At 45.8% G+C, this 14,452-nt stretch overlaps 1 protein-coding gene across 3 annotated transcripts; it reads right to left on the minus strand.

Moving 5' to 3' along the window:
• Nucleotides 1-26: 26 nt before the first annotated feature.
• WASHC1 (WASH complex subunit 1) lies at nucleotides 27-14,111 on the minus strand. 3 transcript variants are annotated; one of them, XM_027857316.1, is made up of 11 exons: nucleotides 14,061-14,111; nucleotides 12,271-12,424; nucleotides 4,470-4,581; nucleotides 4,068-4,214; nucleotides 3,593-3,729; nucleotides 3,255-3,387; nucleotides 2,768-2,969; nucleotides 2,517-2,681; nucleotides 1,919-2,077; nucleotides 433-501; nucleotides 27-289 (listed from the first exon to the last, which is right to left on the minus strand). In XM_027857316.1, the coding sequence occupies exons 2-11, from the start codon at nucleotides 12,417-12,419 to the stop codon at nucleotides 150-152; spliced, it is 1,413 nt and encodes a 470-aa protein (XP_027713117.1). In that variant the 5' UTR covers nucleotides 12,420-12,424; nucleotides 14,061-14,111; the 3' UTR covers nucleotides 27-149. The 3 variants fall into 3 exon arrangements, with proteins under 3 accessions (XP_027713117.1, XP_027713115.1, XP_027713116.1); XM_027857314.1 differs by lacking the exon at nucleotides 14,061-14,111 and adding an exon at nucleotides 13,749-13,852; XM_027857315.1 differs by lacking the exon at nucleotides 14,061-14,111 and adding an exon at nucleotides 13,744-13,852.
• Nucleotides 14,112-14,452: the final 341 nt, after the last annotated feature.

Raw genomic sequence — 14,452 nt, forward strand, 5'->3', positions numbered from 1 at the left:
ATAAAATAAACAGTATGTGTTCCATCTCCAGGATGAACTGAGGAACCTTTAATAAGAACTAAATCAGGGTTAAACTGTAAAGATGTCCATATTTCATCTGACTTGGGGCAACAGCTCAGGTGTGACTTTCAAGGAAAGCAGGGGCCTTCCTATGACTCCCATTCATCCTCATCTTCCTCTCCAGGTGGTTGTTGCAGCATTGGTAGGGGTGGAATTGAGTCTGACATTCGGGCAAAGGCTCCCCCAGGGCCTTCCCCAGTGCTTGCCCCAGGTCCTTTCCCTGAGATGCCTGAAAGTAAAAATTTACCAAAGTGAGAGAAAGCTGGGCTGCCTCAGCTTCAAAGATTCAGAAGCAAGAGGCACATTATGGATGGATGCATCATAAATAGGGCCCTGGAAGGAAGCACACAGGGCCCCACTATAAATACTTACCTTTGCGCCTCATGACTAGTTTGTTGAAGAGATCTGACATTAGGTCACCACCTTGGCTTGTGGCTCTCACTGTAACAAAAAAATTATGGTTAGGATCGTGGGAGGAAAGATAGGAAATTTCACAGGGTCATACTTTCGTGATGATCACCACTTTTTTTATCTTCCAAAGGATAATTGGAACTTCAGTTTGGGAGTGGACAGCTAGCACCAACAAGCAATAGATACTGCATCATATTTGTAATAATTAAGTAAAGAGAGTGGCAAAGGAGAATACTTGGGCATCATGTAAGGAACGTTTTTTTCTAACATTCCAGAGCAGAGTGGGCTGCCTCGGGAGGGTACTCCTTCAGTGAATGTCTTCAAGCTGGATGACCACTAGGGGCTATGGTGTGTAAAAAGGGATTCCTGTGAAGTCTCAACTTTATGGCCTCTGAGGTCCCTTCTAATGGAATCTGATGAATGAAAATAGATCTTCGTAGCTTTCTGAAAGTAGCTCATTTCTATAAGCTTTGGAAATGAGTCAGAAGAGCAAGCTGAGGCCAGGTCACCCCAAGATGCAGCCAGGACAGGGTGCCACAGCACACTGGGCTTTTTCGTCTTTTGCGCTCTAACAATTTCCCACCACCTATTTCTCTCCTTATCACCGGCCTCATAAAAGAAAGCCATCCCCAGTCTCCTCGGCCCTGCCCTCATCTGTGTCCTGATCAGACCCTTTTCACCATGCTCCCTGGAGTCTTTCTTCCTTATCCAAGACCTCCTTATTTTATTATACTCCTTCCATCTTTAATCCTCACTGAAAGCTGGCTTCCCACGAATGATTATTTCTCCTCGGCCCTCTTCTCCAGCTATAGCTTCAGCTCCTGATACACTGCTGGAGTTGGAAGACTCCTTGCTCCCACTGCCATTTCCAGACTCAAGCTTTACCACCATTACTGAGCAACCTCTCCCCTTGTATTAAAAAATACCAATATTTTCTTTTCAGTCTGGATAATAGTGGCTATTGTATACTGGTCCCTAGGGCATCTCTCTTTCCTCAAGAACTTCAACACCTACTTCACTGTCATCCTCTCCTCCTAAACTCTTGCCTGTTATGAGTAGACTTTACCATCCATGCTGATATACCCTCAAACTTCTTTACTCCACCTCAAACACAGAGGCTCTCACCATGCCAAGAAATGTTTTATTTCCAACATTACCCTCCTGTCATTCTATTTCTCCTTATGCCTCAGCCCTTCTAAACTAGGAGGAAGCAAGCCTGAAGGATGACGAGTCTGCTAAGAGGTGTTTCCTGCTAAGACGTTTTCCATACAGCGAGTCCTGGCCAAGAACAACACTCCATAAAGCCTGGATGGCCAAAGACGTCATTCTTTCAGCAGTTCTGGGCTAGGGGATGACCCAGCATTCTTTACTGGGCCCTGTGTTGCTAAATAGAAGCAATGGCCTTCAGGGCTCTACCTTTTATAGCAGGAATGAGGGCAGGCCTTACCCTGTTCCTGTTCCTTCTGCTTCTTCTTCTCCAGCTTTCGCTCCTTCACACTCCGTAGCTTTGCCTTGCCAATACCTCCCGCCTGGCGGATTGACTCTAGCAGGGTTGCCCGTCCACTGGAAGGATCTACTACTTCCTTGGGGGGTATGTGAACTGCAACTGAAGGAGGGGGAGAGAAGACAAATTTGAGAATGGGTCAGCCAAACTGGGAAGGGACATTATAGCTTAACCTGAGGGAATTTCCCTCTCCCTTTTGCTACCTAGTAAATGAAGCTGAAAGTCCTGCTCACAAACAGATTGATTCCTAGTTCATCATAAAAGAATTTGCTGAAAACTATTATTCAGTGAGTGTGCTCAGAGATACATGAATTGAGATTAGGATCTATATTCTCCCTTCCCCTCAATTACATTTAGAAGAGGTAATGCTTGTGAAAATAGTAAATGTGTATAGTTTGAAGCCATTGGATTAGATGATCCAGAAACTACCCTTCAAATAAAATGTCTAAGGTACCTGTGAGTTAGACCTTGGCAGGCCTCTAGTTAGAGGCCTTCCCATCTTCCCATCCCAACTTCCAATGTTAGAGACACTTATTGGTACCTGAAGGAGACATGCTGCTGTTGTCCTCACTGGCTGACTGGGCGGAGGTGAGCTGGGGCAGAGGTGGGGGTGGAGGCGCACTGACCAATACTGCAGGGGCTGGTGGAGGAGGAGGTGGTGGAGGTGGAGGTGGTGGGGGTGCTACTGGTGTTTCACCATCTAGTTCTGAAAATAAAATACCATTTTTTACCTCAGCCTGGGGCCAGAGAAATAATGTATGAATAACAAATCTCTCCTCCTTTTCAGAATACCTGGCTTAAATGGCTCAGCAAGCTCAGTGTTGAAGGTGGGTAGCTCAGGAATAGTGCCAGGGGCAGAAGGTGCTATGCCAGGGCCTAGGTCAGCACTGTACATGAGGTCATCAGCAATGCCAGGAAGATCAGGAAGGTAGGATGGCACATCGATCTCAGGCACCTGGCCCAGATCTGGTACATAAAAGTAATTCTCTGCTACCTAAAAGAGCAAGCAAGAGGTGGGGAAATTGATTAGGGGATGGGGGGGGGGGGGGTTGGGTAGGATAAACTTGGGCCAGGTCATTCTGGGCTGGGATCAAATAAACAGAATAGGCTAGGCGGTTACCCCTTCCTCCCACCAAAAGAAAGCATAATAATAATAGCTTAAATTTATTCATAGTGCTTAGTAGTTTACAAAGCACTTGCTTCATAGATGTGCTGAAACAACTCCTAGGCTTTGAAGCCTCACCTTAAGTACTTTGCCCACCTCTGACACACACATTACCTGCTGCTCCAGTTGTTCCCTCTTGCTGATGGACAAGGGGGCATCAAACAACTTCTCAGTCTCTGTCCCTAGTGTCACATGAGTCTTTGTCACAGCCCCAGCCAGAGGGTCCAGAAAGACATACTTCTTGTACCTGAGGAATGGAGAATAGGCATAGTTGGCAATCACCTGAATGTAGGGTAGGGTTATCTCCCCGCTTTGCTTCCTCTGGGGTCAGGTTTAAAGCTGGGAAAGGGAAGTATGGAGAAACAAGGCTCTGGCTTCACAAAGCTTTCTCATCACCCCCCATCCCGCCAGACCTCAATCCTGCCCCCCCTTTGCTGTCCTGCCAGTCATACAGGTTCTCAGTGGTGTTGAAGAGCAGCAAGGAGCTGAGGGAGTTGATGTTGCTGGGAAGGCCCCCAAGTCCCTCCTCGGCCTCATCTTCAGGCTGGGGTCTGGTGCTCACACACACAGGGAAGTACTTCAGTTTTTCCTGAGGATGAAGAGGGTGGTGAGAGAAGTAAGCAAGCCGTAAGTCGGCCTGCTCTCTCATTGCCAGGATGGTGCAAGGTGACAGACAGCACTGGGGTTAGGCATGAACTCCTAGTAACAGCATGTTTATACGGCATTTTACACAGTATTTCTGGCACAGTAATCCTATATGAATAAGTATATTTTCTGTTTTGTGGATGAGAAAATGAAGGGGCAGTGGACTTAAGTGGCCTTCCTAGCTGTTTAGTCACCCAGCACTCTTCCCACCAAGCTTGGCCAGCCCATCATCTCCCTATTCTCATCCCAGTAGGCCTTTTTTTCTCTCCTGGGAGTCCAGACCTGCAGGGCCCTTTCATCTAGGGGTCGGTGCTTGCTCTGGATCTTGTGTCGGATGCGCCTCTGAGACCCAGGATCCTGGGCTCCTTCGAAGATGGAGTTGTACTCCTGCAGTCTATCTGGGGCTGGATACTTGGCACTAGAGAACACCTGCAGGGAGGCAGAGGAGATGAGAACTTTCAGGGATAGAAGGTTCTCTCTCCTTTGGTGGAACACCGCACAGTGAAAAAAATTAAAATATCCTAGAAGTAGTGAGGAAGAGCTATGGTGGTTATGAAGTACTCCACCCTAGGTAAAAGCAGCAACATGAAATAGGCTGGGAGGCTCAGGGCTTGACCCAAGGAGTCAGGATCTCTAGACTGATACTTGGGTCGAGAGGAGGAGGGAGACTGTGGTGCCGATTACCTTGATTGCCTTCTTGCTGCCCTTGATCTTCTCAATCTTGGCCTGAGCCAGAGAGACTCTCTGTCCAATGACCTGCAGCTGGCTCCGGCTCATTTCTACCCGTTGGGAAATCCTGCCACAAAGACCAACACCTGTGAGTGAGGTGCCACTCCAAACGTTCTTTGTCCCAAACCCTCTTTTGCCCCAGCATCCACATGATAGCTCTGTGAGACGAGGTGCTGGGAATGAAGGAGCATATTCTCTGAGGAGAGCAGTGTACTTCCCTGGGCTGGCATGGTGCTGCAGATGACTTCTGAAGGGTCTGTCTAGACTTGAGAGCTCCCATCCACTAGGGTTGTATAAAAGGATTTGAACAGACTTACAGAAATCACACTTGCCCCACAGAACAGACATACTACAAATGGCCAGAAACACCAGAACCTTCCCTGTACCTAAAAGATGTCTAACTTTAACAGACTTAAGTAGTAAAATCATAACTATTGCTAGTCTCACAAGTTTTTCACACTGTTCAGCAAAAGACAGCCTTTTCTACCCACAAAGCTTGAAATGACCCTAATAGGTTTCAGCACCTCTTTACACCAACTCAACAGAAGTTCAAACATACCTGTTAAGTGCCTGCTAGGTACAAGGTCATTCCTCTGGTTCTACATTATTATCATAAATATTTTGTAGAGAAAGTAAAATAGGCATGGGTTAGGATTAGTTACTGATATTTTCTTGGTTTTCATTGTATTTTTATGAATTTTTATTACAATGCAGATTATTTTACTTTTGCGTATTTTCCAGTAAACCATGTTAAGGGTAGGGGCTGTTTAATTTTTGTCTTGTATATCATCAGTGCCTTGCACATGTTAGGCTTTTACTTAATGTTTGCAGAATTAAATTGAATGATTTTTAATTAACTAGTCAACCTATTGTTTATACAGCTGTTACTTTAATTTTCCTTATGCACAGATTTTATGGATGAGGAAACTGAGGCTCAAACACATTAAGTGACTGAACTGTACTTACACAGATAATAAGGACTGGACCCAGGACTTGAGTCCAAGTCTCTCAACTAGCTTTCTTTCCACCACATTCCCATTTAGAAAGGATTTCATGAATTAGGTGGAAAAGCTGGACTAAATTACTTCTAAGATGCCTTCTAACTCTAACATCATATGATTGTAAGCTGTAGTGTGTTCGTTAAAAACCCTTTCTCATCATAGTCAAACCTCATATGTCAAGGCAGGAATCGGTCAAAAACCAGATATTCTGACTCCAGCAACAGAAATAACCCTGCCCAGCCCCACTCTCTCAAAAGAAGTTCCCTACCCCCTAGATCCGTGTACTGGGCCTGATCTCTACTGAGGCTGCTCTCCACATTAAAGTTGTCCCAGAATGAACTGTGCCAACTCCTCAGCATCTAAGTCACCAAAGCCAATTCTTGTTCTGGTGCTCCCAAGAAGGCCCTTGACTTTTAATCACTGACTTTTCTTTTTTCTACCCTTCCCATTCTGTTCTTTCCTATCCCCAGGCAAAGAAAAACTTGAACCTAACCTCTCTTCACCTTCCCCTCCTCAGCTCTTGGCATAATTAAGAACAATCTGCTAATTATGCAAGCAGCTGATTGAGTGTTCTGTAACCTGGTGTACTCCCAGGTGCCAATCACTGGGGAGAGGCAGAAAAAGCTAGGGGGTAAAAGAAGGGGAGAAGAGAAGAGGAAGAAAATGAAAGGAAGGAAAGTTATTTAGTAATGCTAACTCTACCTCTTTCTTGCATGTCTCCCACTTTCCCTAGAGAAAGTAGCTGCTCCCTCTCAAGTAAAGCTATCAGGTAGGGGTGAGAGAAGGAATAAATACATAGGTCAGTTGTATCCAAGCTGTAAACCAGAGAAATTATCTCTTTCCTAACCCCTAATACATACATCCCTTATCATACAAGTCCTACAAGGCAGATGGAGACCCAGGGACTATATAAGTTTAGTCCTAGTTTCTCTTAAGTGAAACTGGCAGGGGATGTTGACTAGGAAATAGGGAGCTGGAAGAAGAGAGGGAGACATTGTAGGCAGGACAAAGGAAAAGGTTGGAAGAAGCAGAAATATGTTGAGAGATACTTGTATTTCTTTCAGTCTCTGTGAAAATCTCTGCCGTCACATTTTCTCGGCTCCAGTTTACCTGGCTGGAATGGGGCCAGAGCAGAGAGAGAGAGTTCCTACCTAAACCAGAGAAGGGGAAATCTGATATCGGAGATGGAAGAAAAGAGATGTTAAGATGGGATGAGAGAATTAATTTGGCTCAAAAATTCTCTCCCTCCCTTCCACCTGTTTTTGTCCTCATAACCACTGAGTCCTAGGAGCTTGGGACCTAGAAATTGGGAACAGCTTGTATGTTAAGATAATAAGGGCAAGTGGGTAGGGCACTATTAGATCAGAGGAAAAATCTCCACACCTCAAAAAGCGTTTATAAACATCCACATATATATTATCTTCTTTGAAAATAGATGTGATGATATCTTACCCATTCCGTGGTAATCATAGGATTATAGATTTAAAGCTAAAAGGGGTCTTAGAGATCATCAATTGCCAGCCCCCTCATTTTTGGGGAAAATAAGGGTAAAGTGACTTGTAGAGCTGGGAATTAAATAAAGGTCTTCTGACTACTAGTCTATATTTGTATGGTTTGTCTTTCTAAATAGATTGGAAGAGAAAGTATCTTACACTTTTATATACCTGACCATACCTACCAAAGTGCTAGACACACAGCAATTATGCAATAAATATTTGTTGAGCTGACCTGATTCTTCGAAGAATGTGTCAGTTCTTAACAGAGAAGGGTCTAGTGTTTGAGTTTGCTCTTTGAGGACAGGAATTGTTTCATTTTTGTTTTCAGTGCCCAGCACAATGCGTGATACAAAGTAGGTGCTTAACTAATGATTACTGATTGACTGGACTGGGTAGGGAGTAGCAAAAAAAAAAAAAAAAAAGTAACCTAAACACCTGGGTTAAAAAAAAACCTAAAGATTCTATCAGAAATCATATGTCTCCTTTCCAAGAAGACAAAGTCACTTAGCCATATTTGACAGATTTTTTTTTCTAACATTCATTTCATGTCTATGTCCATTCCTGGTATTGAAACCTCCATGACAGCAAGGCTCATGTTCCTCTCCTCACTTCATAGGATTTAGAAGATAGTGAGAAGAGAGAAAGTGGAGGCACTGAGAGTAGATGTCTTTTTCAAAAAATTTTGTTGTAAAGGGAAGGAGAGATGAAAACCAATAGCTAGCAGGGGTGGTAAGATCTCATAGGATTTTTAAGGGTGAATGTGACAGGCATGTTTGTAGGGAGCAGAGAAGGAACCAGAAGATATGAAGAGAATGAAGATTAAAGACAATGTGAGGATGATAGTGAGGGTAATCTGCAGGACCATAGCTTAAAATATGACAGGCTCCTGGCCAGTATACCTAACAAAGGGTGGTTAAAAAAAATCTTTTTGCCTGGTGACTTGAAAATCTAACTGAATTTTTATGTTCACCAAGCTTGATATCATAAAGAATAGCTGCAAAAAGGAAGAAGAATAGTAGCTCCAAGAAGTTCCAGGAAACAGAAATCTAAGGAAGGAGCGCTCTTAATGCAAAGTGGAAATCTGACTTTATCCTTGAGACTTGATGGGATAAAGGTAGACTGTGCTTCTGGATGGGTGTGCTTTCTGCGGGACAAAGGAGGATGGCATAACGATGTATGTAAGAAGATATCCTCAGGTGAGGAAATCCAGGAGTGGGGGGAAGGAAGCGTGGCAGAAGTTATTGGGTGAAAAACAGTGGAGAGAGAATCAGAAGCAGCTTTTTCATAAGAGTATACCAAAGGATATCAAAGACTACCTGTTCAGTAAGTGGAAATGAATGATGCAGCAGGGAAATGAATCACCAACCCAGCACAGAGAAATAATATGTGGGGCAGCTAGGTGGTGAAGTGGATAGAACAAAGGGGTTGGAATCAGGAAGACCTGGGTTCAAATCCAGCCTCAGACACTTACTAGCTGTGTGATCCTGGGCAAGTCCCCATCTATAAAATGGGGATACACTGGAGAGAGAAATGGCAAACCACACCAGTAGTCTTGCCAAGGTTGGACATGACTAAACAACCAAACAACAGAGGGAACTTCAATCACCCAGACACCTGCTCTCTCTGCCAAAAGCAGAGCAACTGGTAAGTTCTTAATTTACCTTAATCAAGGCAAGGATGACAATTTCATCCTTCCAACAGTAAAAGAACCAATAAGGGGAAATTCTAATCCAAATCTGACTCTCACTAACAATACTATGCCATCAGATACCACAATGCCTGGCACATAGTAGGTGCTTGTTGATTAATTGAAGGGAAGGGAGTAGAAGATGAATATAAAAAAGTGCCGTGGTACTGTGAGAACCTAACAAGGGGAAACTGGTTTCTGGGGTAAAAATGATGGGAACCTTGTGACCTCCTATAGTCTGTGACAGAGAAGAGGAAACCTAGGTATAGTCTGACGTGCACTCTTGATTCTAAGAAAGAAAATTTCAAGTTTCAGAGGAAATAAGGGACAGAGTCCCATGAACTAAAATTCTACAGGGGAAGTCACCCCAGAAGGGATAACTTTCAAGAATATAATTCTTTCCCAGTCCAGCTCGATAGACCTTTCTAGTCCACCATCCAGGTTGTCTTGGGCTGGAAATTTGTTTCACTTTGTCTTTTTGTGGGTTCTGCTGCTCTAGAATTTGTTTAGAGCCATTTTTTGCAGGTATTTGGAGGGGTTTGGGGGAAAGCTCAAGCAAGTCATTGCTTTTACTCCACCATCTTGGCTCTGCCCCCAAAGAATAAAATTCTTAAGACACAAAGGGAAATAATTCCAAGAAGAAGGGGCAAAGGGAATTGTCTGAAGAGATGCTGAAGTTCCCAAACTTATTTGGCCTACTGCCCCCTTAAAAACAAAATTACTCAGTGCCCTCCTGGAAATCTACTTTATTTAACCCTTTAACTGTTTTTTGTTTTTGTGTTTTTTTAATCTGTGTCATCTCAAACTACTACCAACCCCCTGGGTTGTTCCAACATCCCCCAAGGGACAGTACTGCCCACTTTGGAAACCTATTATAGATACACCGAGAGCTTGCCAACCAAAAGATGTATATAGAAAATGGAAGGGCTATTACCTCTAGGATAAAATATAAACTCCTATGTTTAGCTTTGAAAGTTCTTCATGACCTGGCCCTTACCTATCTTTTCAGGTTCACTGAACATCAATCCTCTTCCTAAATGTTGCATTTCAGCCTGGGAGTAGGGCAGGGAGTAGAAGATGAATATTAAAAAGAGGCATGGTACTGTAAGAACAGTATCATCAGGACGACAGCTAAAGAATGAGCTGAAGCTGTCAAGGAAGGGAGAGGAAAACAAACAGTGATTTTTTGAAAAACTATATTAGGGGAAAGAAGAGAATCCACGAAGGGATAGGGCCGTTGCTCAGGGTGACTGAGATGATGATCAGTGATGAGAGATAAGGCAGAACTACTCCACTGTTTCTGGTTTTTTTTCTGCCAAGGAGTAGCCTTTGGAGGGGAAAGGATAGCAGAAAAAGAGGTAAGAGGGAGATGATATCCAAAATTATTAAAGAGGTAGTATGAGATTACCTACCTGAATGAATTCAAATCTGGCCAGGTTATACTATATCCTTGGGTACTAAAAGAACTGGTGGATTGATTCATGAGTCTCTATTAGTCACATGAAAGATTGTGGAGAAAAGGAAAGGTACCGAAGGTCTGAATTACAGGTCTTTCTTGTTACTTTCTTCCTCAATAAACTCCTGTGGTTCCCTATTACCTTCAGGGTCAAATATAAACTCCTTTATTTGAAATCCAAAGACCTTCACAACCTGGCTCTAATCTACCTTTCCAGCCACCTTATGCTTTACTCCCCTTCACAAACACCGACGTCTAGATAAACAGCCTTCTTGCTATTCCTCACATATAACACTATTTCCTATCTCTATGCCTTTGCTCTTCTGCTGTTCTCCTCAACTGGAATGTACTCCCTCTGTACTATCATCTAGCACGTGTCATTCTTTTGCCTATTATAATCTCTGCCTCTTATAATCTCCAGTTTCCTTCAGAGAGCAATATAAGCACCAGTTTCTCCATAAGGCCTTTTCTGATCCCCATATCCTTTCCCCCTCAAAATTACCTTGTATTTCTTTATTTTGTATATATTTATGGCTCAGAGGAAAAAGCACTGGATCTAGAGTTCAAACCAGTTTCTTCCTTGTGCTAAATACATTGGTTACCTTGGACATGTTACCACCTCTTTGGGCCTCAGTTCCCTCACTTGTAAATTGAGAGGGTCTGGACTAGATAAGATCCCTTCCAGTTCTACATCTGATCAAAGTGTCTCCCCTGACAATGCAAACTTGACTTTGTATCCTCAGCGCCTAGCACGGAGAAGGTGCTTAATAAATGCTTGTTGGTTGACTGCCTAGAGAAGGACAAATGTCCTAATTTTCAAGAAAGGTAATAGAGGCTGCAAACTGCAGGGCTGTGAACTTGATTCCAATTCCTGGAAAAATTCTAAAGTTGATTATTAAAGAGATGGACAGAGAACAGACTGACCTTATTTCCCTTCCTGATACAGTAGCTAAGCTAATGGTTCAGGAAATATTGTAGATATAATTTGCCCAAATTTTAACAAATCATTTAATAAAGTATCTCATGCTATTCTTATGGAAAAGATGAATGACACGTGCTAGATGATAGTACAATTACATAGACCCAGAACTGGTTCAATGGCCACGGTTCAATGTCAGCTTGGTAGCTTATCTCCAGTGACGTGCCCCAGGGATCTGTGCTTGTCCCTGTACTGCTGGACATTTTTATCAATGACAAAGAAAGCCACAGATGGCATGCTTATCAAATTTTCAAATGACACAAGGCTGGGAGAGATAGCTGAGATGTTGAATGCCAAACTTAGGATTCAAAGGGATCTTGACAGGTTAGAATATTGAGCTTAATCTAATAATAAAAAATTTGAGGATGAATAGCCTTACATTTGGGTTAAAAAAAAAACAAACAACAACCAAATTTCATAAGTATAAGACAAAGGAACCATGGTCAGACAGTAGTTTTTCTGAAAAAGATTTGTGAGTTTTAGTGGACCTCAAGCTCATTATCCAATCAGTTGTCAAGTACTTTCTGTTCTACTCCAAAACATATCTATCCCTTTCTCTCCAAACACACAGCTACGAGCCTAGTTTAGGTCCTCATCACCTCTCAACAGCTTCCTACTGGTCCTCCTAACTTATAGCTATCCCCTTTCCAATCCATCCTCCACATACCTGCCAAAGTGAAATTCCCTAGGCACAGGTATGACCATATCATCAAGAAGCTCAGTGGCTCCCCATTGCCTCCAGAAACAAATACAAACTCCTCTTTGTCATTTAAAGCCTTTCTCAAGCTGATTCCAGCCTACCTCCTCAGGATTTTAGCACATTACTTTTATTCATACACTCTATGGTTGTGCTTATTGTTCCCCTTATGTACTATTACATCTCTTATCTCTATCCCTTTACAGAGGCTCTCCCTCATGCCTGGAATATACTCTCTCCTCACCTTTCAAGTGCCACCTTCTACCTAAGGCCTGTTCTAATCCCCCCAGGTTTTTTTTTTTTAATCGGGTGGTCGTTAAAACATTTCCTTTGACCCCTCCCAGGTTCTAGGGTCCTCCCCTCCTTCTTGGGGAAATTAATTTACTTTGCATATAGTTTATGTATTTGCCTGTGTTCACTGTACCCTGAGCCATGCCTACCTGCTGAAGATGTCACCAGAGACCTTCTGGAGGTACTGTAAGGCATCTGCCACCTGCTGGATAGCCTCTTCTCTTCGGAGATCTGGCTGGATCAAGGGCACAGAGTAGGCCTGGCCTTCCAGGTAATGTGACTGTGTCATGGTGGTCATGCTGCCTGTGGGAGAGGGGGAAAGTCAGATGTGCTTCATCCCCTCCAAAGTTCCTCCCCTTGATCCTGGGCAATATACACACATGTGGGAGTAAGGCAAGTCTGGGAGAATCTAGGCCCATTCTTGCTCTCAGTACCCCAACAGCTAGGAAGTCCAGGTGTACAGTGGGCAGGAGGATACCTCAGGCCTTAGAGATGCTGCTAACAGGTAGAAAACCGGAGGGAAACTGGGGGAAGAAGAAGAGACTAGGGGCTGGGATCAGAGTACAAAAGAGAATGAATGAGTGGAAGATGACTGTGGTGAAGGGATGTCCAGGAAAAAAAAACTGAGGAACACATGGAAAGAGAGGGATCCCCAACTGTGCTGCTCAGAGTAGCCCCATGTCTACAGGAATTCATCAAGTTTGAATTTTTGCATTCCGTTTCTGGTCTGGCTGATGGAATCAAAGCCTAGACCGTGGGCAGACTGACTAGGTGCAGCTCAGGTAGGCTTGGGTGACTCAGGCCTGGTGACAGGAAAGTAGGCTGAGTGTATGTCTGCACTGGAGGTGGGAGAGGGGGGAGAGAAGAGGCGGAAGGGGAGAAACACTTCAGCAAATTGCAAGGCAAGGGCAGAGTCTATTTATACTTGGTTTAATTAACTCGGCTCCCTGGTGCTTCTAAAGCACAATCACACTGCAGACAGTACTGATTTGATTGGCAAGAGAAGTGCCAAGCGGAATATTAAGGCGAGAGCCCCTATAAATAGGACTAATCACGATCCTAGCACCGAAAGGTGGCAAGGAGGACATTAATCAGCCCTGGCACCAGGGCTCAGACCCGGTCTCCCCGCCTTACTCTAGGGTGCAGGAGGAAGTGGGATGGGAGATTACAATTAATGGTGGCCTTAAGGAGGCCTGGTCCTGCCTCGAAGTGACCATGCTGAGTGACCATGCACGGCCGCTCGCCCTCTCTGAGCCTCCACGACCGCCCCTTTTCCCCACACTGTGGAATGAATGAGGGCGGAAGGCGGGGGGTCATTCTTTCCTCCTTTCATGACAGCCCCACTGTGAAAGTGGAAGAGGCTGCCTGGGCTGAGGTCCGGGCGCAGGGGCTTGGCCGGGCCCCCTCGAAGCCTCCGCTCCTCCACCGAGCAGGGCCTACGGACGCAGAAGCCTCGGTTTCCCCCACTCCCAGCCCTCGGCCACTCTCGGAGGAGGGCGCGCGCTTCTCCCCCCGGCCCCCAAGCCTTGTTCTGCCTCCCGCCCCGCCCCCCGAGGGCTCAAAGCTCCAGCCGCAAACGGGGAGAAGGAAGGGGTGGAGGTGGGGGGGGGTCCCCACAGCACATTACGTCACTGGAGCCGGACCAGGAGTGGCACTCCCACCCAGCGAGTTCCGAGGTAGGGGTGGGGTTGGCCGTCTGAGGACACCGTAGTTGCGGCCTAGCAGGACCACTGAGAACGGGGCGGGGGAGGAGTCTGCGGAGTCACGTGAAAGACGAGACGGCGCGCGGGGCGGGGCCTCCGGGAGCAGGGCGGTGGGGATCCCCAGTCCCCGGCTGCTCCTGGGGGACGAAAAGAGTCGGTAGGTCCTCTGGCCTCTCTCGTGCCCCTCTCCCCACAAAGGAACCCCCTTTTTGCCCCCAGGCCTCTCACCCACTCACCCCGCCAGCTTGGCCCAGGCGCGCGGCCTGTCCTCTGGACCTGGACGCCCGGGGCCTGGCCGAGTCTGACGTCCGCCGTTTCCGCCTCCCCTTCCTCCTCCCCCAGCTGCTGGGTCCTAGCGCCCTACGCTCGCTCCTCAGGTGAGCCTGCGAGCCGGACTCCCGAGCAGCCTCCGGGGCCTTTCTCCCTGCGGAGATGCCTCCCGGGGCCTCACGTATCCCTGTTCCCCTCTGCTCCCTCCCTCACTTCGGGTCCTCTCCCTCTTTTGCTGGTCGCTCCCGGGTCCAACCATCTCTCTGCCCCGGCCTCCGTCCGGCCTGCGGTGACTTCCCCTTCCCCGGCTCCCCGTGCGCCCCACGGCCCCCGACCCAAGGCATCCCTTCCTGGGGAG

The sequence above is a fragment of the Vombatus ursinus genome, unplaced genomic scaffold (genome assembly GCF_900497805.2).
Source record: "Vombatus ursinus unplaced genomic scaffold, bare-nosed wombat genome assembly UNPS02012082.1, whole genome shotgun sequence".
Classification (NCBI taxonomy): domain Eukaryota; kingdom Metazoa; phylum Chordata; class Mammalia; order Diprotodontia; family Vombatidae; genus Vombatus; species Vombatus ursinus.